The sequence below is a fragment of the Bombus vosnesenskii genome, unplaced genomic scaffold, assembly GCF_011952255.1.
Source record: "Bombus vosnesenskii isolate JDL3184/JDL3185 unplaced genomic scaffold, Bvos_JDL3184-5_v1.1 scf7180000016274, whole genome shotgun sequence".
In the NCBI taxonomy this organism is placed as follows: domain Eukaryota; kingdom Metazoa; phylum Arthropoda; class Insecta; order Hymenoptera; family Apidae; genus Bombus; species Bombus vosnesenskii.
The window spans coordinates 319,978-345,607 of NW_022884343.1; the positions used below are offsets into that span (position 1 = coordinate 319,978).

The window sequence follows — 25,630 nt, forward strand, 5'->3', positions numbered from 1 at the left end:
GATTAACATAACGGACGTAGTTGGGCAGGTATCGGCGCGCTTATGATCTGCAATTTGATCCTGGACTCATTAACAGTACAACTATCGACAGTTAAAACGAAGCTAAGTTTCTAGCAAAACTGATCGACCGGTCTTTAAAAAATACGTAATAATAGGATATTTGCATATTTATTGACTTGTTACTTTCCTACAAAAGGAATTCCACGTTAAACGGTATATTTTTGATATTATTAATCCATCCAAGATTATGATCTCTAAACGAAGGTTAGTACGTTTATAAAATTGTAAAACCAGTCATCTCGACCGCTGTGATAATTCCAGCGTTAGCGTCATGGTGGATCCACAGTTTTCCTGATAATCGACGCCGCCGTATCGAACGATACCCGATGAAAATTTAAAAAACGCCTGACAAGATGTACACACCGAGGGAACTGGTTAATTCGGATTCGGTAAACAGATCGTAGGAGCATTTTACACTTTGACGACTACCGGTCATTGCGGCTGCTATTGCTACAAGCAGCCACGATGCAAAATTATTTTGATTTTGAATAAATAAAAAGATCATTACATCGTCGTGGAAAAACATGTAACACGAGATAGGAGTTTTCAAATGAAATCGTAAAGCCAGTGATCTCGATCGATGCGATAGTTCTTCTGTTAAAAAATCGCGTACGTCCACTTTTGGATCCTAGTCGCCTCGTGCGTAAGTACGGAACGATCGTGTCCGTGGCAGGAACAACTTACTCCTCTCCGTGTAGAGAAAGAATCCACTGCGAGAAAAAGATGCACCGCTACCTTCGGCGAGCGACAAAGACGTTAGACCCTCGCAAAATATCGCGGAGTGGGGGCAGCCAGAGAAAGACGGCGTGGAGTGGGGAGCACGACGGAGAAAGACGCGCCGGAGACAACAGCAGAGGAGGGGAAGCTGTGGTCCAATGGTGGGGGAATATCGCGCTAGTGGAAGGCAGACGACTAGCAAAGGACAGAGCTACGGCGCGAATTGGTGGTTGCGAGCGAGGAGGAAGAGGTGGATGGCCAGAGAGGAGAGGGAAGCCCCGTGGACGGAGAGAGCAGAGAAAGAGGAAGTCAGCGGGTGAGAGACAGAACGGCGGAGCGCAAGGGAACGCAGCTGAATCTGTCGGCGAGTCGGCGGGGTGAGGGAAAAGCACCGGGCTTTTGAAAAAGTTTTATCTTGCCGGCGCGCTCGGCCTTTCAGACGCTACCGAACACCGGTACGCTGTTGTACGGTCTTGCGTGTCCCGCGTTGTCGCTTCAGACCAGTTTGTACGTCCAAGTTTGCCCGTAGTAGCCGGTCCTCGCAGTGTGGTCCTCACAGTCGGCTCCGTGAAGGTCCAGATCGAAGTGTCCTTGGAAGAAGGGGACCGGTCGCGCGATTTCTTCCTCGTCATGCGTTGACGAGAGGTTCCCTCGACGAACCCAGTGTACATAGAGAAGAACACCGGTGGACACGCTGCTCAACTACGGGGCTAACAGGTCCACATCCCATCATGAGGGATTCTAGCTCGCTGAGGAGCTGCCTCTTGCTGCTGCTCGTCGCCAACGCCGCCCTCGTGCACGCATCCGAGGCAAGTACAGTTGATCTTTAATTTCCTTTACGATTAATCGTATCGAGCACTACTAAAGCGATACGATGACTGGGACCAGTGACTTTTCAGACCGAATCGAACGTCTGTGGATTTAGAACGAAGTTTGAGCGAATGGCAGAGCTAGCTAGCTAGGTCGAGTTCTAGAGAATCCCTCAAAGGATTTATAAGTCGTTCATCCTAATTTCCGAGTATATCGTAGATACACCGCAAGTTTCTTTCAAGATTCTAAAGAATCATAGAAATTTCCAGTTTGAACTAACCGATCGATGTGGTCGCAAGTTGTAAGTTGTAGAAGATATGTTAAGAAGTTTATAAGCCACTTGTTCTAATTTCTCGGAATATTATAGACACCTCGAGTTTCTTTCAAGATGCTCAATAAGTATGAGATATCTAGGCCGAGAACTTCACAGAGTGATAGAGGAATTTCTGTGAAACCTGTGGAAACAACGTGAAAAATATCCTCCCTGGTACTGACCATCCACTAGCCCAACATTCAGGAACATGAAAGAACGAGGAATCGCTGGCCAATTGGCACCAGGCGATTGAATTTTTTGGCAAGTCTCGTAACCGCCTCCTAAAGTTCACTCACCGTGATTATTCGAGGCATGTACCGGTGTTACGTGGAAACGATAAGCATCTTCGCATATTTATCGTTGAGAACCGGCCTTATCTATCGCTTTGATAGCCTATACGTTGCTGAACAATACCCGATATACGATCTTCTGTTTGATATTCGATTGGCAATCCTGACTTAATAGGACTTTGATAATTATTTGGAATTGTTATATCATCTATTCTTCTGCAAGAAAATTGTTCGTTTTTTTTTATATCGGAGGATTCATAGGTACGTTTGACAGACTCACTTTGGTTGTTGGCCAAAGTAGAATTTACGCGTTGGCCAGGGGTAACATCGGTTTCGACAGTGCTCGGTTTCGTCGCCGAATTTCCAAGTTTCGCTCCTTTGGACGCTCTTGTACGCTTTGTTTACATGGTCAGCCTTGGACATTGGCTGTAAGTGGTACTCTTGAGTCATCGAGTGAGATTTACGACGAACAATGTATGCTGGTCGTGCGTTATGAGACCTGGAATAAATTGCATAAAAAATTTATTAATATATTCGATAAAGCTTACATAGTGGAATGATTAAGGTCGTTATGTCGTAATCGTATTTCTAAGATTAATACGAAACGCGCATCATATGCCAGTGGCGCCGCATTTTTTATCTTTGATTTGTTTCAATAAATTTGATCGGCAGCGTAATTATTGGAAAATCCGGAGCTCGCGGATTGCCGTAAATCAGAGTCAGAATACGCGAGTGCCTTGCGTAATCTCGTTTCAGCATAATTGTGCAATGTGGTCAAATAGTGTTAGTGATTTGGTACAGCGAAGCAATAAGGTTATGTAGATTATGTACATACCTGATAGTCAAACAGCTTAGTCGAATGATAGGGTAACAGCACATCGTTGACTACACATTCAGCGTTTTTGCTTTACGGTGTAGTTATACGGCGTGTACGTTACAAATAGACTATGGATGTTTACCAGGGTATTTAAAAGTATAAAATTGTGCAGAAGGTGTACGACGTAGAAAAGTGTACGAAATATCCAATGCAAAGCAGCCGTTATAATATTTAACAGAAAACAAATCCCTGGACTCTATTGAATTATTAATTGAATGTCTGCAAAAACCTGAATATGCTTACGTCGCCGTATTCTAATTGCAAGAATACGATGCGGCAATGGTCTCAATGTAAAAAGTCGTAACTTATTGTACAGAGTAGTCACGCAGAATATAGAAATTGTACGGACAAAGTATACGTTTAACATTAAGCTTGCCAGGTCCGGTTAAACGACCGGTTTCAAAATTTAATTTCCAATTGTACGTTCGTCGCTATTTCTTTTGTTCCTCTAGCTTTATGTAAATTCTTATATCAACAAAAATTGAGAGATTGATACAGTTAGACGAACAAAAGAAATAACGACGAATATACAATTTTCAATAAAATTTTGAAACCGGTCGTATTTAACCTGGTTAAATATAATTCTTGCGCTAACGTGTCTACATAGTCGCATTGTACGGAGATGCAAGGTTGCTAAACGAAAGTATATGACACACAGAGATGTATGAAATATCCGATACAGAGTAGCGGTTGTAATATTTAACAGGAAAGAAATCTTTTGATTCTATTGAATTACTATAGTTACATGCGTGTAAAAACTCGAATATGCTTGTGTCACCGTATTCTAATTGCAAGAATACGATGCAGTAACGATTAGAATGTAAAAAGAATGTAAGAAGTAACTTGTTATTAGATAATATAGTCACGCAGATGACTACTATACTACAAATTCTATAGTCGAAGTATATATTTAAATATAATTCTTGCACTAACGCACTTACATAGTTGCGCATAGTACAGACATGCGAGGTAGTTAAACGAAAAACAGACGTGGAAAGAGAAACGATGGCGACGTGATCAACAAGTACATCGATCCGTGTCTCTGCTTTGGCTTCTCCTCGATTATTATTCGTAAAGGTTCGCGCGATACGAATAATTCGCGGGACTCGATCGTATTCCGATCACATCGAGAAGTTTGGAGGCGCGGACAGAGCTCGCGTCAGCTTTGCAAACTGCCAATCCGTCGAAATGTCATCCGCTGTCCATGGATTTTTGCATTGCTACGCTTTTCCCCCTAGTTGAACGCTTAATACGTTTCTTCAGAAAAAGTGGAAAGCCGATGTAGAAAAAATTCGCTTTTGAATCATTATCGTCGATAGTTTTGCAGGCATATTCGTTAAGTATTAATGATAATAATATAATATAAATCTGTATATGAAGAATTACAAATCGCAAATTATTCTTTGGTATAGCGGATTGGTTTTCTTGCTGTACGATTTCTTCATTTGGCCGATCTGGATTTATAAATTACGTCTAGCAGTGCCGTAATAATAATCCAATGTAACGTACAGCAACATAGTACGATGTAATGGAATATCATGTAAGATATTTTATGGTATTGTAATTACAATATAACAATATTTATTTGCACTTGTAGCATTGTTTGGTACTTAATTCTTGGTTTCAGTATTGTGATACTCGTAATCGAATATCAAATTGTGTTTAGATATGTTTATTATATATTTATCATATAGATAGAACATCAAATTGAATTGCTACATTTCCATGTCGTTGCAATTGTAGCACAAAGTTGAAACGACGAATCGATAATAATTTTTGTATATTTTGTCGGAACTCGAGGTACATTTTAACGTTGAAAGAGATACAATTGAATGGAGAAGGACTTGAGAGAAGGCAGCAAGGTCGAAATAAAGTTTAAGTTACTTTGTTTTAGTAGACAGAGTTTTATCATTTTCCTTCTTACTCCACCAAATTTGATTCTTACGAAAATCATTGATTAATACAGCGGCATTTATTTTTCATTTTTTTAGTTGATAGCGATTCGACGAACGTGTGTTTGGTTTGTGTAATTCGATCGATGTAAGAGATGTTTCCAGTTATCTGCAATCGTAACCAGAGTGTCGACGTTAAGGTTTTTTTGAGAATAACAAGATTTACGTTATGTTATAGCGTTTGGCCTTTTTAGTGCTAAATCCAATTTTTAAAGATGTTTGCAAAATACTTGATAATCTGATAAATCCAGGCCGAGAGATGGTAAGAACCTTGAAACCTTGTCGATAATCGTGATATCTGGTTGATCTACTTTTCAGACTCCCTAAGCTATTCTTGTTCGCCGCTATTCTAAAATAAAACTCACTGAAATCTAAACTACCATTCTGTGCTACGTGGAAGTAAAAAATATCTAGCAGCATCGGATCGCCTATATACACGTTACTCTGTTCCAGTATCGTTTCGGTCATTTTCTCCTCGATTGATTCGATTTACTCTTGCCGTCGTAATTTCATTATATTCCGCTCACTATCTTTACGAAAGCTTTTGCGCTATATTATACGCGTTACGCGGAACATTTTGAAATTCCATCAACTCTGTAACGCCATCTGGCTATCACGATTACGATGGTAAAATTTGAAACACGAAAATTTCAACGCCAGCATACGTACACATAGCGAGGTATTTAATGCAAACGTTTTCTTCGTTTCTAAAAAGAAATTCTCTTCGTCTTGTGGCTACGACAAGAATAAGAACGTTGATATTCAAAAGTTGGAACTAAAGCTCGCAGACAAATCACGTTAGTTTGTTAATTCTTTATTTCGTAAAAGAAGAAAATTCCTTAATAAGACTGTTAATATGAGAAGGTTGGGAGCTTCCAATGCTTCTTTTCTCGCTAAAAGTCAACGAAACGCGCGTTCAGAGGCACGTACGCTTTCACAGCGCAGGTTTTTGACGAAAACGTTAACATTAAGAAATACAGATCGATTTATTCAGCTGTTGAGAAAGTTGGACAAATCTGAGATATGGAAACAGCCAGGTCAAAATGATCATCGCGAATGTAGCCAAGGCTCGTCTTTGGTCGGCTAATACGAACAGTGATCGTCCTATTGAATTATCGTGCGATAACTGGACGCATGATTACGTTATCTATTTACGGTATCCAACATCGCGTCCAGTAACGCGTTTGCCGCAAACCGGTCAGTTTGACTGGAAACAGCGAACAGTGTGACGAATCTGCCGCCAAAGTACGTATACTTGGTACGTTCAGAAGAATAGTTTTTGGCTTGGTCACAGAGAAATTTCTGTAAATCTTCGAACCGTGCAAATGCATTTATAGAGCGGTATTTATAGGCGGAATCGGAGCAACGATCTTTAAGGCATGAACCTAGCACGATGAGATCTCTTTTGTTAAATGTTCTATATTTTTCGATGTCTCGTGTTTCAGAGTTTTTAAAGAGGATTCTGCATCTCGGTTATATACGGGTTGGCAACTAAGTGATTGCGGATTTTGTCAGTACCACTTAATGACAAAATCCGCAATTAATTAGTTGCCAACACAATGTAAATCTTTGTTAGGAGAATGATCGGTTTAGCCTGTTGAAGGATGCTGGAGTCCGCTTAGAATGTCAATAAATGATAGGCTGGTACCGCATAGTTGTACCAAGCGCGATCATCGAATGTGGAAATTTTGATAAGACAGTTCCTCTTTTCATTTGCTCTTTATCACCTGACGTCTATTAGTCATTGCTGTTTCAGTTATCTGTGTCAGTTGATTTCTTTCTTAAGAAGAAGGCCGAATTCAGAAGAAGTATTCGTCGCAATAGAAGCCGATAATGTTTAGACAAACATACGGTTTATTATTGGAATTATCAGAATTGTAGCGTGAAACGTTGAAAGAAATCAGAGTGAAAGTTGTAAAAAGTAATACGACGCAAGATGGAGAAGATAGAAAGGATGGCCGAAATTTCCAGATACATAAGAGTGTAAATTTTATATTCAAAAAGACACGTGCGAAGATATATAAGAAATGTAAAATTTATAAAAATGCATAGCAAAGATACAATAGAAAGAGAAAACAACGTAATAAATATTTATTGTTACATTCCATAAAAATGGGGGTATTTTTCTAACAAATTCCATGATTTTGTTCGTTTTCCTTGAAATAGTAATTCACCATACGAAATGAAGTTCAGTGTCAGATGTTATATTTTCTAAATGTGATACACGAAATTGAAATGACAATATTTATAAATTATTACTAATTATTATTTTTATATCATTTCTCCTACTCTTCTTCGCTCTCTTGTCGTTCTAAAGAATTAACCAAGTGCCATAGGAAATATTCTATTCTGAAGAAGAGGAGAAAAGATTTCATCAGTTAGGAAACAAATGTTTATTAAAGGATTCACTGGTGAATATTTAATCGAGGTTGCCTTGGGAAAAGGCATTCGATCAATTACCACGCCGAAGAATAGAAACTGATCTTTGTTTGAAATAAATCTCTATCATCTAGTTTCCTTGGTTTCAGCAACAAACAGATCTTTTCGTACTTACGGATATGTCAATCTTCATGAGAGATTTGCTGCGTAAAACAAACGTGAAACTATCCAGATGAATAATTAATTCTCAAATTGAATTTGTATGTCGAACGATCCTTTTTCCACTAGGAGATACCTTTTTTCTTTTATTGGGATGAGTTGTAACGTGAGACGAAGTCGACTGTGAAGTAAACGGATATTGAATTAAAATGGTCTATTCCGGGGACACCGGTATGGTTACGGTTCATCGGTGATTCGATTGTCTTGAGAACAGACTTCCTCTCTTCAACTTGTGTCGGTCAATCTAAAACTCGAGAATCGCACGCTTCTTCCTATTTTGATTAATAATCATTTATCCACATACTTTGATACGTAGTGACCACCACTGTCGATGATAGTGTTGCATCAATAAATTAATCCTTGACTCGTACGACCAGTGCAGAACTTACATGTATTAATTGTATATATTCAAAAGTAGAGAAAAATGATCTTATCGTTTCATACGATTCAGAAAATCTTACGATTTAGCGGCGAATCTGCGCCGATTTGAATATAAGAAAATACATAGAGAATGCATATAATATAGAAAAATGTATAATGTACGGTGGTGTGGAAAATATACATTGGAACATGTAATATGCAGGTTTCTGGCCGGATAGAGTTTTCATTTTGTATTCCAGAAATATTATTACAAATAGCGTTATTATGTTAAAAAGATCGTAACTGACGTTGTATTCTTATTCTTTTTTTACTCGTCTATCCTTACACCTAATAATTAATTAAAATTCTTCCAGACACGACTTTTGGGATACAAAGCGGGAAATTTGTCTGGCTGGAAACTCTTGCACGTCAGCGTACGCTGGAATATTTATCATAATTTTCAATAAGTCAAACGAATCTATATTCGGCGCCTGTTTCTTCTACCTTGTCCATAAAGATTTCAATCCGAGAACAAACGAAAAAGAGAAGCGATCGGTTGAGCTTCTGAAAAATTCGATTGTTTTCCAAACTATTAAAAACCGCACGGAGTTGTCGAATCTAACGTGTAAAATTCGCCAGTGGACTAATTTTAATCGTCGATCGATGCCAATCTTGTTTAAAACGCGACATTGGAAACCATTTAAAGTCTTATAAATAAGAATGTCCTTATCGATCAGTTTAGTTTCCCTCGGATATTCATTCGAAGAATCAAAGATTCAGCTAGAAAATCGGTTGTACGGTTGTTCTTCTGCAGGCTGAATCCACGACCCATTGGATGGAAGATTCGATGAAAGGCCGAGCATCTCAATTAAGGCGATTCTTCTTATTCCGTACGGAAAGAAACCGCACAAATCATGGGAACCAAAAGTAAAATCGACCGGCATTTGTACGGAGCCTGGCCAACTTTTCAAATTACGCGTTCCATCGGGTCCGTGGAAGCCTGAAAAATCTCGAAGAAATGCTTCTTTCGTTCCTCGTGCCGTAGAGAAGAGTCGTATCGAGCGAGGCCGCGTGCATTACCATATTTTTCATAAGGTACAAATCTTTGGAGCTTTTTCCCCGGCCTGGAAATGGCCAGCTGGACGTGTCCAGCCAGCAGAGAAAGAGATACAACCGGTGACAAGCGACGTGAAAAGGATTTCCAGCTTTTTTCCCATCGAATCCACGATGGAAGCAATCTGCGCTATAGTCTGTTAGCTGTTAGCAACGTTTTTCGATGACGTCGACGGTTTTTTACGACGGTGATTAGATTCAAAAGTAAAATACCTTGATACAGTTTACTCAGGGGATTTTACATGTTTTTTTTTATCGTATTATCGTAAATAGTATTTTATTCGAGGGTATCGGGCTGCACAGAGGCTGGACGAATAAAATTCACATTTCGATTTGCAACGAGGCAATTCGTCGGAATTTTTATCACCTCGCTAGTTCTAATCTAACGTCACGTTAGCACATATAGCTCATTGTTAGCACAATGAAGTCACGGTTGAATTTTTCTGACGGATGGATTAATAACTTTGGATGCTCGAGACTATTTTAAGTAGCGTGTAAAATATTAGCCTGATAAGAGATAAGTGAAAAAAGTGGTGATAAGAACGGAAAAAGCTTATTATCTAATTGTTAATTTCCTTGAATCGGTATTGTGCATGATGCGGATCGGCGCTCGGGTTTTTATCAGAATAGTTGGCTAGTCTACCGAAGAATAGCCTAATAATGGATTTGACCTTGTGCAAATTGCTATGAAGCTGTAAAAAAAAAAAAAAAAAAAAAGGAAGATAGTCTGATGGAAACCACCATTGCTTAATGGTGTATGATAAATTGTTAGTTATCGTGCAAACTCTATTTCCTTTAGTTTTTTGCAGCTGCCGCGGACATAAATATAGCAATCACATTGCCCGGCAATTTGAAATTATAAAATGCAGCATGAAAGAATTCCTGGAATACATAGGCTTTTCATATATTCCAAGAGCGAGAATGTCGATACAATACAATGAACGTTTATTCCTGGATAAGATGGATTAACTCGCAGCGCTGCGCTCTTCTTCTATTTTCTAATTTCCAAAATCTAGGACACTGGCAAGACTTGTTACCAATTTCAGAAGATTCCTCGTGCTTCGGGAAATCTAAAATTGGACAATGTATAACGTTTCGATTCTTCTTAAACACGTCGTAAGTTACGAAGTCCGGTTCGAAGCATTCGGAAAGCTTCGATCGATCGCCAAGTCTGCGATCTTGACAGGATCTTTATTTAAGTTTAGAAGTCTCAACTCCGATACTTGGCGTCTAATATTAGGCCATCCACGAGGATTCGATTGTTCTTTAAAAAAAAGGAAAAAAAGGCTTTAAACTGTATAAAGTGCAAAGACGTAGCTAAAAGACTCGAGAAGAGACGCGAAAGGTTGGCGACACTCGAGCAAATCCAAGATTTAAAGAATTTAGTGTTCGGGACGCTTGTTGGCCAGGGTACAAGGTCTCGCCGGCGATTTAGTTATTTACAGTGTCACAGAAATCGCATTAAAGCCGGTAGAGTGGTGGGAGGGAGCAGGATTTTTAGGTACGACGACTGGGGGATCGATTTCTCATTGCCAGCCTCGTTTCGAGTTCTCGAAGGAGCGTGCAAGTACCGCTTGTCCCTGAGTACCGGCGCTCTCAAGTGCCTCGCGACGAGTGCAAGCTCGAATGCCTTATCGCCAGAAGGGACCGACTACTTCACGCGAGTCGATTCACACAGCCGATTTCACTGACCGCAATTACACGTGGTTCCAAAAGAAATGACACCTCTTTAAAGATTTCCAATTACGAAAATAGATTCCTTGCACAATGTTGCTGCATTAGATTTAAATCGCACTTGCTTTATACTTACAATTTGAGTAATAAATTATTTGAGTCAGTGAGATGATCGGATTAAGCTAGACACAATGGCCTTGTAACTGGACAAATTTGGTTATGGCGCCATGAAAAATATATTGCTTGCATAATTTAAATCGAAAAATTCTTGGACAATTGTTGCAATGTTAGTAATAGATTATTTGAGTTGGATTAAGCTAGACAATGTGCCTTATAACTCGACAAATTTAGTTATCCTTCCATGAAAGATAGATCCCTTGCACGATGTTTTTGCATTAGATTTAAATGATTCTTGATTTATTCTTGCAGTTTGTGGATGATAAAGTAAAACATAAAAATATTTGAGTACATTCTATTAGATTAAAATTGCTATGCAGTTTGAGGTAGGGGAAACTGGTTTAGTCTTAATCAAGAGATAACACTTGGTGTCAGTTCAAGAAAGCGATTGCAAACTTCTGGTTGATGTTCTTACGTGGCAGATTTTTTTTAATCAGAAATATGTATCGGAATTGGTCAATCCTTTGATCGTGAAAAAGTTGCGGATCTTCGTAAAATAGCGCGTGATTCATCCTAGTTGTAGATTAGATTTTATTCTAAGAAGCAAGCAAGCCTTTAATCTTTTCTCGTGTCAATGAATCTGATTTATTGTTAGATCACTCTGTTCGAAGCGTCATTAATATCGAGAAGATTGCTTGCCAATAGTCTGTTTTAAGACTCGAAGAAACGGCCTGTCAGTGTTTTAGTCATCTGAAAGCTCAGCCTGTATAAACGTAGACAAGTACCACTCGAACAGCAACCTAAACGTTCACTCGAGTCAATAAGGAGGACGTGAATTGCGTTGCCTTTAATTAATTCGATCAGCTGGCGACGAAACAATTAAAACGCCAGCTTTTCCCACTTGAGCGTGAATTTTTCTGTCGACAAGTTTGAGTCACAGATCCGTCTCTTAGTGCTGGTCTTGACTCTCGCATTGTCACTCTAGCATTGTTAATGTACGAATGATTTTTTATTCGAGCAACGCTGCTCAGGGATCAATTGGTTCTGTTTCTAACAGAGCAACGTACAATAGGATATGATTCAGGCGCGATAAATTAGAAATTAGTAGAATAGTATTTAGAACGATGCATAATGTCGTATCACGCATTTGGCTAGATCCAGTCTTTGACCTACTTTTCTTAATTTTACAGCTTGGTCTATCATTTGCATCAAAGTCTAGGTTTCTCTTTCAATAGCTCTATGAGCTCACTGAAATCACTGGCGCAGCATCGTATCAACCAGGTGTCTTCATCTGGATCATCAGCTTTCCTAGAAGATCGGAAAGATCGTTCGGATTACTTTGATCGATCGACCACGTCCACACAGACACCGATGACCCACTTGTACGTTTTTAGGCGGAAATTATGGTTCGATGCACGGTTGTTTTATGACTCCGGCAAGTTATGACGTCTATGGTTTTCTGGAAACAATAGCGAATTATTATGATGACTTCATCTCGATGGAAATTACTAGGATGAATTTCTCATGTCTCGAAGCAAACTCAGCCAGTTTATCCATCAATTATCGTTTCATAGGCAAACTGCAGACTCAGCCAAAGTCCAGCACTGTACAATGAAATGAATAGTTAGTGGGATACCACTTGAAGAAGAGGCACTCCCACGATTGTTATTCACCTAACAGTCTTTTTTATCTGAACGAACGGATACAAGAGACGAGGATTGTTCCCCATTCGTATGACGCGATTGCTTTCATTTCAAGGTTCGTTTCGCAATCGAACGACTCGATTTTATATCTGATGGAAAAGTTATGGTGTCGCAAGTGTTCTCGTCTGGTGGAACAGCCCCGAAACGAGTCTCGACCCATCGGCTGTTTAATCGATTTTTCGCGTAATCCTAGTCGGGCTATCAACCTCCTCATAATCGCCGGTTTGTTAGCTTTCCCCGTCAAATATATATATATATATTATATCCATGGTGTACGTGAGTTTGGCTGGTAGTAGCCCGTGCGTTATAGCGAGCTTCTAAATTAAAGCTTCGAATAGCAGTAGCTATCGATACGGATTGATAAAATTCTGATGCAGTATAACACAGTGTATAAAATGCTCTTGTAGAAACTGAATCGAGAGAGAAATTATCGTCGTGTAAACGTACCTTTACGCGGATCGGGTCATTGATCTTTTGGCTGGCAAAGATTTTGAAAAGTTTCTTTACTTGTCGATATCTGAATTCACTCATTCGGCGAAACAATGGAAACTTTCTACGATGAAAGGAGTTGCCGAAATGTATGAAGCGTAAAATTTCGTTTAAAGCTAGTTATCGATCCACAGGTAGATTTGAATCTTCCAGAAAGTTCGTCAGTTATTTGAAGAACGTCTCACCCATAAGCAGAGTGACGAGTGTTTTCCAGCAGTTTATAAATATGTGAAAGACGATCGTACCATTTAGATTCTGCTTGTAGTAAGAATAGAAGATCGATAGATGGAAAGAGAAAGATCGAAAGTAGGCTGTGTGGTGTGGCTACCAGCCCCGAATGAAGTAACTTCGACGCCCGGACAGGTAGGATCCCCGAGGCTTTGGTGCATCTGGTACGCATGCACTGGTAAATAACGTGTTTGCGCGTCCCTTTCACCGGCCCACCGTATCGATCCGTTTCCGCATTGGTTGCTTCAGCTCGTTTTTCGAATTTCTCGTGGATTTGCGACCCGGTCCAGCCCGTCGGAATTTATGGAACGAGTCGATCTCGCCAAGGATTTCCCGGGCAATTGCTGGTTTCGCTTCGATTGTGAGCTACAGAAATTCGCAAACCAGGACTGTCTTCAGCCTTTCGTACTCCTCGTCTTATGTTAGCTCGACGTACGTGAAATGTGGTTTCGTCAATTTTTAATTTGCTCGCGAAATGTTCTTCCATCATGCACCATCGAAGATGTTAAGGAAGAGGAAATCAGCGTTAAGAAAATTTACGATAAAAATATCGAAAGTATATCGCGTTGTGACGAGCAATCGGAATATTCGCGCGATTTTCGCGTACGAGCCTAAGTTTGGATAAAAATTGTATGAAACGTAAATTTGCAAAAGAAATATAAAGTTGTTAAAAAATAATGTTGCGATAAATTTAGCACTGGCGTTTTCTGTCTCACTTGGATAATTTTGTAATCTATAGATTGACTTCGAAGAAACCGATAGCTTCGTTCTGAGAATTAATTCTTCGGAAAATGTAACATCGATAGCAGTTAATCATCGGGACAGCCCAGTGAATCACAGAAATTGCGGAAGTTACGTCGATCAAGTACACAACGTTTTGAAAAAACTATATGACGAGTACCTGATATATACACAGCACCAAATCTTAGAATCGCCGCTCTATACAAAATTCGTAGAGTATCACTCGTTGCTCCTCTGTGGCTCTTATTTGCAAAACGACGATCTACAAAATTGCACATAAATTGCTACTATACAAGTCCGAGAAAAATCTATGAAACGTGTGGAAAAGTAACATGTGAAATGCACAGAGCTAAACAATTTGAAGATCAATTCCCTCTGCATAGTGTCGAAAAAGATCCACAAGAGGCACAGAGAACTAACACGTAGAATGCACGGAGTTAAAAAATTCCATTGCGCAATTCCGGAATAAATTTATAAAATATATCGAAAGGTAATAAAATAGACGAACGAAAAAATCTGCAATTGCACAATCACGAAAGGTAGAGAATAGAGAACAGGTAACTATAGTGTAGAAATGGATTAAGCTCGCGTAGCGGCGGACAAATCGCAATGGTTCGTGTCGAGGTGGTTGGATTGTTCTTGTTTTCTGCTGCGTGAGTCGTAAAGAACGGTGGGGACAAAGAGGTCTCAGAACGCGTGTCCGGTCGAGTATTAAGATTCGATGTCACGCCGGGAAGAAAGGGGAGAGACGTCAGAATACTCGCGTTCTGGAACGTGTGGGCGGGTGAAACTGGTTTCCAACATCGCGTGCGCCCGTGTCTGGCAAGGGCTCGAACGAAAAGGAAGAGTGGACCTGGTCAGATGCGTATTGCAACTGGTCCATTCGACCCTCTTCTGTATAATCTCGGACGCGTCAGATCCGCAGTCTACAGCTTCGTTCAAAATCGCGCGCATTCTTTGCCAAAGTTGTTATTAACTCCGAGCCATACCGTGACGCATAAATGGGAGGATCGTAAAAATGTGATGTACAACGTGCTACTTGTGACGTGACGATTTATCGACGTTATCAGTTGATAAACTATCGTACAGAACAGATTCTATCGAAACAGTCGAAACATATAGCGAAAGCAGCCACTGGATTAGAAGCTCGTAAAAATACCAATGGCTGAAGCTGTAAAAGTTTATATCGATTCGCTACCAACTGCTTCTTTCTCCATAGTCGTGTCGAAGGAGCTCTAATCGTTGCTTTTAACAAGAAGATAGATCTTGGTTGAGATTAGTCGATTTAGGAAAATTCAAGTTGTTGTATCTAATGGCAGCTATGTTTAATTCAGCTTAAGCCTATCGAATTCAATTTAGATGTAATGTATAAATAGAACAGATCTAGCCTGGCAAAGTTCAAGTTGCCACTCCTCTTAGCGTGGCAGGACTCGGCTTAAATCTAATTCAAATTTAGCCCAGACCTAATCTACTACTAATTCTCGGAATTGGCTTTTCTCCTAGCTGCGTAAGAAGTCAGATCATCGGCGGAAATCGGCACACAAGCAACTTACAGATAGACTGGTCTGTCTGAGTGTATGAAAAGAAGTCCGGGGGAACAGTACAGTAGTCCTGTACACCGAAGTTAACTATTCCTAGCACGGAATCGCTCCGAGACGTCGAATCGCACGTATAGCACGTATCTTACACGTTGCTCCTTTGTTTAACCACTTGTCACACGGTTCCCGTATTATTTCTGCGACCCCGAAGCAACGTTGCCAACGTGTCTCTGAAAGCAGACTTCATTCTGGCGAGACCTTTTCCTTAGAAGTGCCCTCCTCAGAAGTGGGTCCATTATTACCCATTCTATAAGTGTCAGATCTTAACAGAGTGAGCAAATTAGGAAGTTTGGCGTCGTTGATGTAATTTGTCTCGCTTCAAAGAGACTTGCACGCGATACTGAATGCAAACTAATAAGATCTTGTTGGCTGTTAGATGGCAAATAATGTTACGTAATCCAGCTACTTCGTAATTTCTAACGACGAATATAAAGATGGAATTTAGCTCGTTCGAGATCGCCGGTTCGAACTGTGGGTCGCGCGATTCGTCCCAATTTTCGCAGCTTTCCGAAGTAAAAAGAAACAAATGTTTTGCGAAGATCGGAATATGGATAAGACGAGCTAACCTTCTGACGAGCTTTTTAATCTATTTTTCTCTTCCTCTTATTGGGAAAACATATTGTTTCTCTCTTTTAACACGTGGACGCCGGCGTGGGCCACCGACGGGTCACGCGTGTCTGTCCCATGAGCCGGCGTGTATTTCACAAAATAGGTTTATATTATTTTATCTCAACGTTATAAGCAGACATACAATAGTAAAAACACAACAATTCAATATTATAAACTTAACATAATTATTTCCTTTTTTCATGCAATTTTTTAAAACATGTTAGACAGAGTGCCGGCTGGTCCTTACAACGATCACAATATGTTGTTACTTTTTTGGCTTTTTTCGCGGCATACTCTCTCTACTTTTTATTCCAGAAATGTGTTTATAACGTTCTTTATACCGCCGTCTGTCGAATCAGAAACAATAATAGCAAGAGTACGTAATAAATTGTTCTTGTCAAAAATATCACCTAATGCATATACGATGTATATCGACGAAAGTAAAATAAACGAGGCAGTAAAAATACTACGAATTTTCCAAACAATTGCTTGGCCACTACAAATAGTCAGCAATTTAAATACAGAAATCTATTAGAATGCGTTGAATATCGTCCAGCAAGCTTTTGAACAATAATTAAAATGGAAAAACACGTTGAATTTATAAGATCGTGTTTAAACGTAGAAGATGGATTCACCTACTCTCCGAAGATATAGAGACAGCTGGGACATTGGTCGCACAGTATTCAGGACCAGGATACGTTTAATAAAAGCAACCTGATAATAGACGTACTCGAACGAGAAGTAATTAGCAGTTGCCCTGGTTCGGGCACGTGCATCGTCTTTCCATTAACGAGGCCAGTAATTCATTCTTTAATAAGACCATTCCGACGAACGTCGATCGAATCACACATCTGTGTTTCCCTATCGAAGACGTTTTATCAAAAACGTCGAAGAAACGTTGCATCACCTTTCCATAACGAACCTGACAACGCGGTGAAACTGTCTCTCTTTATATATTCCACGCTAGAAATTCTCTGATACCGATCTATCCTTGCGCTTCGATACCGTTCTTCTCTGATTTCCATAGCTTTCTCGCGATTATCGCTGGAATTATCATTTTTGGCTGATTAAAATTTCATCTATAAGTCGGCGATCAATTGAAATTATTGGATTTTGTTTTCAACATCGTGTGGAAATTGTAAGGATTTGAAGGAAATTGTCCGATGGTAGGAAGCCATGGAAAAGTTATTGGGACGTTTAGTTACGTAGACTGCGATGGAAATTTCTATATTCTTCGTTTATCAGTTCTTTTACTTTTACGTTTACACTGAAATATACGCGACAGTTGGAAACTTCAATCGAAGCTTCGCACTTGCCTATACACTGGTCGCATAACTGCATTTTAACTATCAGACCGATATTTATGGGAACTGAAATTTTTCTAATTACAAACAAAATGGTGGAACCTAAGCAAAAATTTCCTTTACCTACTGAACGTCGTAATTAGTACTATACTTTGAATATTTTATACATTTTTGTACATTCTGTGTATTTTTCCACTTTCAAATATCCAGCAATTGCATAGAAATCCACAGTCCATTGATCACCTACACAACAATTATTTCCAGTTCTCACCTATCGGAATTCCTCCACATATTATCCCACATTCCTCTTCTAAACCTGTATTGCTATCTTGTTTTTCATTTTTTCCTATTTCTGCTCTAATATCCTGATACTAATCCTAATCTGTCGTCAGATTTCCATTTATTATCCGTAATTATACAAGTGGTAGGTTGTTGGGGAAGTTTTTCTCCGCTCTAAGCTCGTAAGATCTGTACGTTTATCATCGTAAAAGAAAGATAAAATTGTTCCAAGCTCGAGCTATTCGAATCTGTTTCAAATCTGACGGTAATTTAATCGCAAGATTCCTCAGATTTCTATTTATCCGTAACGTCCGCTAAAATGCACGGGATTTTTTTCAGAAGTTTCATCGACGTGAAAGGGCTTTGATTTTATGTTTTTGGCAGGATGGCAGGGTGCACGATCGTGGATACATCTTAAATTAGAGATCAGGTGCAGTCGGGGGCCGGCTGCTTTCCGATTCACCGCTACGATCCGCGGCTTATTGTTGCCGGGAATTTTCTTCCTTAGCACGCGCGCGTTTTGTCACGGCCATCTCGAAAGGGCTAAGCTCCGTGACTTGGATCGGCAGGTATATCGAATTCATAGGACCTTGAATAATGCAGCGTGAAAATGCTCGGACCTAAAATCCTGCCAGACACTGTGGGCCACCATCCTTTCTACGTTTGATGAAAGGAACGGTGTATATTTATAGCGTGACGTTTACCATCGCTCTACAATATATTGTCTCGTACTTTATTTCGTATATTTCATGTAAAGTTTGTTCTTAAATTGGGTCTAGTAGATGGTAATATAAATATTAGGTAAATCTTCGCCTCAAAAGCTTCTTTCGTTTTATAAGGAAATGATAGACGCAGAAAATTTATTGTTTTATATTATTCTATCGAATTAATTTCCTTGTAAGTTCGTTCCATTGGAACCAGATGGATCATACGTAATTGAGTGAAATAGTATGAAACAAAAGATTTCGTGCGCAAACTAATATTGTCATTAAAGTAATACGACACTAATAACATGGTACATTAAAATATCGGAGAAATTGAGAGGCTCGTAAGGAAAAGAAGCGAAATTGTTGGAATTTTCAGGCGATATCGGGTCGAGTAAGAAACTCGAAGAAAATTATTCGCACGTATTTGAATGTTTCCGCGAAGACATATATTTGTAAAGAAGCGAGATAAGCTTCTAACAGGTAGATTTTACACGAAGGTAATAACATTAGGTTGTCCCAAAAGCGTCTTTCGCTATCTGCACGCAGCTACTTTATCTAGCAACGTTCATACAAACATGGAACTTAATCTGTCAAACGTTGTCGTCTTTATCTTCAGTCGTCTTCTGGCTCTCGTAAGAAGCGTTTCGTTCGCATTAAAACAAAGATATCTTGTGCATCTATTATTTCCTTATAAAACAAAAGACACTTTTGGGACAATCTGATACTTGACGTGCTCTTTTCGGAAGATTTGAGCGAACTTATCGCTCAACTTAATACGCTGTAGGTCCAAACATTCGTGGAATTTGCTAGTATGAAAGTATTTCTTACTATTCTAGTATTTTTAAAACTGCAATAATTTCAGAATATATCAGAAAATAGATGGAAAAGATAGTTTCTAAATATATGAGGCACGAGCCATTATTAACCTCCGCGAATCATTCTCGATGATTCTTTTCAGCCGTGTGATTCACGCACGCAGTTGGCTTTGAAGATCCATTGAATATCTATATCTGTGAAATATTTCTTTACGCGTTTACATTGAAACAGCTGTGGTTTCATGGTGATCCAGTTTCGCTATGAGCGAGATCAATAACTGGACTCTTTAGAATCGTGCAAGTCCAGAAAAACAGGAGATAAAAAAGAATATTCTCTTTGAAACGAATCGCGGCTCGTGGGATTTATGATCGGCCTCAGTTTATAGTTTGGGATGCACAGTTTCGCGGGGGCAGTCTCTGCGGGATTTTCGCATTTTTAGAATATCTTACGTCATGCCGGCGTTAAAAAGTTGGACCAGATGCTCCTTGTCGATCGAAGAAACTTTTATAACCGTCGTGTAATTGTTTGGATTATCGTTGCTCGAATCTCAGCTTTCTTTATTTTCATCTATCAAGGGCCATCGTTTAGAGAACGATCCATTTGTAATTCTTCTTTTGTCAGTCGATCGATAATTTTACTAACATGTTTGTTTTATGTTCTTCTGATTCGAATCGCACTAAACACGATATAATTTGGAACAGATTTGCTTGTTTAATAAATGATAATTCAATACGTATCGATAATTAAACAGAATTTAAATTATGTCGTGTGTGGTCTCATTTTAATAAAAAAACATCTGAAAAATACGTCGGTGAAAGTTTGATTTTAGAAAAGTAAAAGATAAAAGAAGTTCCATTTTTGAATTAGTATCTACGTACTCATTGTCTCAGCGATATTTTACATTGAATCACGTTACGCTATTCAAATGTGGCGCGCCGACGAGCTTCGCGGCATCGGGGATAAGTGGTGGGGATAACGACCGTGCATTTATCGAGAGGGATTCCTATTCTATGATTATCAGAGGTTTCCATAATTAATACGCAAATGTTGTAATAAATGCAACGATACGTAAGGATATTTTCTATCCACTGTACCAGTTATTCTAATAATCTTGATCTTCACGTAACAATATGTAAATTACTTTACGTGCGTTCCATAACATTACGTTGCATTCATGCAACTCTTGTACATTATTTCACTGTTTGCCTCTTAACGGGCTAGAAATTTAATAGAAATAAAAAAACCGGTATTTCTAGTGTTAAAGAGGTAATCAAATGAATATAGCGCTGCGTGTGCACGTGTTACGCTCCATTTGATTGGAATATGTCGGAACAGTGGTGGCAACCTCGGCGCAAAAAAGGCCCCGGAAACGCACTCGAGGCGGGAAAACGAGCCGCAACACCGCACGACTCGATTCGATTTATCTTAATTAGAACGCAGCCGCGGGAATTAAAAATAACGAGTCCACCGGTATCGTCGTTAATTACGAAACGACCGTGCTGCAGATGAGAAAAGCGAAGGAACACCGCGTCGAAGGAATTGAACGTGAGGGCCACACGCACGATCGAGCGAAAGAATTCGCACCGACAAAATTATCCGTCGTTAGTTGCAGTCATTATGCGTTCTATATTATTTTGTCCGAAAACTTTCTTTCGTTTTAGTGGGAAATAGTAGATGCGCAACGTTGTTTGTTTTATATTACTTTATTGAATTATATATGATCCATTTTATCCTATTTCTATTATTATGATCATTCTTCTGTTATCATAAATTATCATGACCATAAATTCCTATATTATCTGACTAATCAATTTCTCAATTTTTATTGATGTAAGAATTTACATAAAGTTAGACGAACAAAAGGAAATGACGAGTACAATTTTAAATTAAATTTTGAAATCGTTCATTTGACTCGGGCTCGGCTAAGGTTAGTGTTAAAAGATTATAAAATGATATTACGAAGTATAATCTCCTCGTTAATATTAATCGTGGCTTCTTTAATACAAATGTTTTCCTCGTAGTAAAATTCCTAATGTATGCTAAAATCCGCTAATTTCACGAAACAAGAGAAAATCAGTGAAATTACGTAAGACAAGCAAATTTAAAAAATTCCAAAATAATAAAGTTGACTATTTTAGCCTGTGAACGGCGCATGTACTTCCTTTTCTAAAATTATCCACTGTCCGCACGTAGAAGTCCAATGGCGTAAAATTCAAGGCGATATTGGAGGCCAAAGTATAATATTATTCTGTTTGCACGTCATGTTCTTTTTTCTAAGGTTTAAAAAGTCTCTCTCTCTGTATATAAAATGTTTTTTGCTTCTGACTATATCCGTAGAATATATACTGACAAAATTTGGTTGCTAAATCTTCGCACACTCTGTATACTGTCTGTTATAAGCAAAATGTTACTATGAAAATTGAACGATTGTAGTCGTTTTTGAAAATTCGCGAGAAATGGTTACTAGTCGCTTGGATGTTGGCAAACGTGTTCACACTAGCGCCTAATCAGGCGTGCTCGAGATACCAGGTTCGTGAATGGCGACTGATTAGGATCGTAGAGTGGTTTGTTCTTCGAGAGCGTGGCTCGCGTTAGAGTACCTTTCAACACTAGAATTGGTTACACCAGTCAAAATGACTAGTTGTACAATTTCATTTGAAAATTCCTATCTCGTGCTACATTTTTTTCCCGCAATGATGTAGCGATGATTTTTGCAGCGACGACTAAAAGAATGATATAATGAATTTTTGTTGTTTGTATTTATTCAAAATGAAAATAATTTTGTATCGTAGCCGAAGGGTCCTACGATTCGTTTAATAACACTTTTAATAACACGTTTAATTCGTTTAATAACGAATAATCGAACACCTTTTCTTCGAGAAAAATTCCCAGTGTATAGAATTTATGGCAGAATCAAGAAACTCGAATGTTTTACGTGTTCAATCGTTAGACCATCAATATTTATGCAAATTCGTATTTTCGTAAATAAGAGAAAAGGAATCGGACATAAATGGATTTCGTACTTTATTTAGTATATTGATTTAATTACTTGGATATTATTGCTTCAAGTATTGTTACACTATATGGAGATACCTAAATTTATATGAAATGTCATATATAAATATTATATTTGAATATTTTATACATTTTAGCATGTCATCTGTTTTCTATGCATTTCTACGTCTTTAACTTTCCCCTAGATGCATAAAAATCCCTATTATCATTGTTGTTGCTATACAGGGTGAGTCGTTAAGAAGAAGTATCTGGAATAACTCGTTACCTGATATTGGTTTCTTCTCAAAACGTTTGAAAGGAATTACGTTGAATTTCAAGGGATTCGTCGAATGGATGCAGTTTTATTTTTTTCCATCTTATATTTTCCGAGACATCGAGATTCTTGAGACATTAGGTCGTCCGAAAAGTTTCTTTCGTTTTATAAGGGAACACTAGATGCGCAACATTTTTTGCCACTTTGGTTCTATTGGCACCAAATGGATCATACGTAATTCGATAAAATAATATAAAACAAAAAATGTTGTTATATCATTTCCTTATAAAACGAAGGAAACTTTCTGGGCAGTGTAAACGTTGTACTTGAAATTTTGTAAAAAAAAACGGTTCTCCAATATAATTGGCTTAATACGTTTTTGCCGAGAATAGTCCAACTGTATGGACCAACGTTACAAAAATATACGTTGTAAAGTAACGTTATAAAGAGGCTCGTGGCCAGCTGGATATCTCGGAAAATATAAGATACAAAAGAATAAAATTGCATCCCCCGAGATGCAACGTAATTCAATTAATACGCTTCTCGATAAAACCAATAGATAATGAGTTACGTCAGATAGTACTTGTTATTGATTCACCCTATATACTCGTAGATCATGTAGATCATGTTTGATGTTGGCGACAACTTTATATTATTTTATTATTTGTCTTGCACGATAAATACAATTCGAAAAAGATTGCGACAATGTAGGCGTTATTGTGTCACTTATCAGCCAAGCTTATCACACATTCTTGTTGTTCTATTTCCGCCATGCTTCTACGAGCTGTACGAGCTCTGTTGTCGTAGAGTGTAGAGTTTCGCATTTTAGTGATATTCTTTTACTTACGATACTGTGTGTAAGCACGTTTGTGGCGTAATCTCCTCGTCAGTTTGTGCCACGGACGTTCGTCAAAGCAAAAATTCCCTTTATCTATTTTGCTGCAGTTTATAGAGTTTTCTAGAGTCTATCTGAAGTTAACCATAACTTTTTCTTCCCATGCTGCATTCTAACCTAATTATTTTTACATACCGTTAGATCGGTGCATACGAAGTTTCGTGTCTTCGATGTTTGAACAACTGTGCGTTAAATCTTGTTCCATCGCCGACTATATCAACCGCGTAGGAGAAGAAAAAAGCGCGTGTAAATTACATTTGTAATAGAAATATGGAAACTTGGCCATTGGAATTGGATAATCAGAAATATTCGCGTGATGTGTCTGTGAGATGAAATCTGGGAAAATCACCTCCCAAAATGTTAAAAAGTAAATCTAGCTTCTTCAGTTTCTGAATTGTTAATCATCTTTTCGTGGTTTATTAAAAAAAAAAAAAAAACAAAATGATTATCTCATGAGTAACGTTGGAAGCTCATAAGATAAGAAAGGATCCTAAATCCTTGTGTTCTTCGAATCGATACTTTCGATTATCTGCTTGATTCTCTATCGAACAAACGATTCTAAACGATACGTTCCGAAAGAACGTCAGTGTGGAAGGAATTCCTAGAGGCGACGCACGTGGAAATTTTGCTCGTTTTTTTTGGGGGGGAATCGCGGTATCAATAAATTTCTGGCTTATCAGCCACCATAAATCAGACCTTTGAGGCTCGATGAACCATGCAAGAGCTACGTTGCTAGTCTGGTTCGATTCTTTCACGCGGTGCAAGTAAAGAAAAAAATGCTCCGAATTTATTTCGATTTTCTTGCAAAGACATTCCAAATCCAAACATCGCAAATTCCTCGTCACTTTTTATTCATTAAACTTACGATTTATATCACGTCGCGCTTTAGCCGCGCTTCGAACAATCTTTTTCCCAGTCTGGTTGAAAAATACATTCCGTTTTCTCGGAACGCAAAGATCATGATCAATAGAAGAATAAATTTTTTTCAAGCTCGAAGCAGAACGATTAAGATAAGACTAACCTTCGAACCAGATCGCTTGATATTAATCTGCGCCTGTATCAGTGGTATCATTTTACGATAGTTTGGTAAAAAGAATGAGGTTTCTAGTAGTTGAACGTTTGCTCTCGTATTATCCGAGTCGGGTATTTTCAGCAAAAATATTCAGTCCAGCTATCGAGTCTACTTATTTGCTGCGCTACGAGTAATTTGCATATCTGCTCGTTAAACTAAGTCATTGATCGTTTCAAATGGGACAGTAGAATGTCAAAGCGAGGGTTCATGCCGAATTGATCGTTGAACGTTCACCTCTCTGTTACGTGATAATCGCAATTGAATTCAATTTTTCGTAACTCGACAGAACTCGAAAGCGTGTATTATGGCAATTTATGGCACGAATAGGCGCCGAGAAATTCTGTGGCTCAAAATAGCAGGAAAATCAAGAATTGAAGGCTTCGGCTTCGAAGGAATCGATTTTGAACAATTTTTTCAAGTGTACGCGAATTTGACCGATTCTCGGCTGGATGAGAATAGGTAATCGACAGGTTTAAATAAGTTGAAAATGGGGAATAAAATTTCGAAAATTTTGAGATCTTGTTTCTTGGCAAAATGGAGCTTAGCTAAAAATTAGTTAAAAAAAATGTAATTCCACATTCTTCGACTTATTTTCACAGGTAGAATAGCGTTCTGTCGATCATCATCTACCGCTGTCTAGCCGGTAATTAGGCAAATGTACGTGTACTTCGCAAATTTTTTTAGAAACTCGTGTTTCTAAAAAAAAAAAAAAGAAAAAAAAATGTCTGACCTCATTTGTGTAATGAATTACCGACCACTCTGTATAGCAAATACCAACACTTACGATAGAAAACTTGTTTCTATAACATACGTATTTAAAAATGTTGCTACAAGTGTTGAAATGCTTTTCTGAGTTACTGTAGAAGCGTGTCTGAACGTAGATATTTTTAATATGACTAAAAAAAAAGCTAGTTCTTCTTTTAATCAGATCTATAAGCCATTGATGAAAGAAAATCTTCAGCTCAGAAAATATTTAACTGACCTTTCTATTTCCAGTTCAGTGTCACTTTTCTTTAAGACGTTAACTCCTTTGCCTGTGG

The 25,630-nt window shown here is 38.6% G+C and overlaps 1 protein-coding gene across 2 annotated transcripts in view; it reads left to right on the plus strand.

The window, feature by feature from the left end:
- The first annotated feature begins 1,207 nt into the window (after window positions 1-1,207).
- Window positions 1,208-25,630, plus strand: part of LOC117242530 (basement membrane-specific heparan sulfate proteoglycan core protein-like) — a 187,992-nt gene continuing 163,569 nt past the window's right edge. The window contains exon 1 of one of the 2 annotated variants that reach the window (XM_033509291.1): window positions 1,208-1,586. In XM_033509291.1, coding sequence (XP_033365182.1) covers window positions 1,509-1,586 — 78 coding nt within the window. In that variant the 5' untranslated portion in view covers window positions 1,208-1,508. The remainder of the gene's footprint in view (window positions 1,587-25,630) is intronic. The other variant, XM_033509292.1, reaches the window with a different exon arrangement.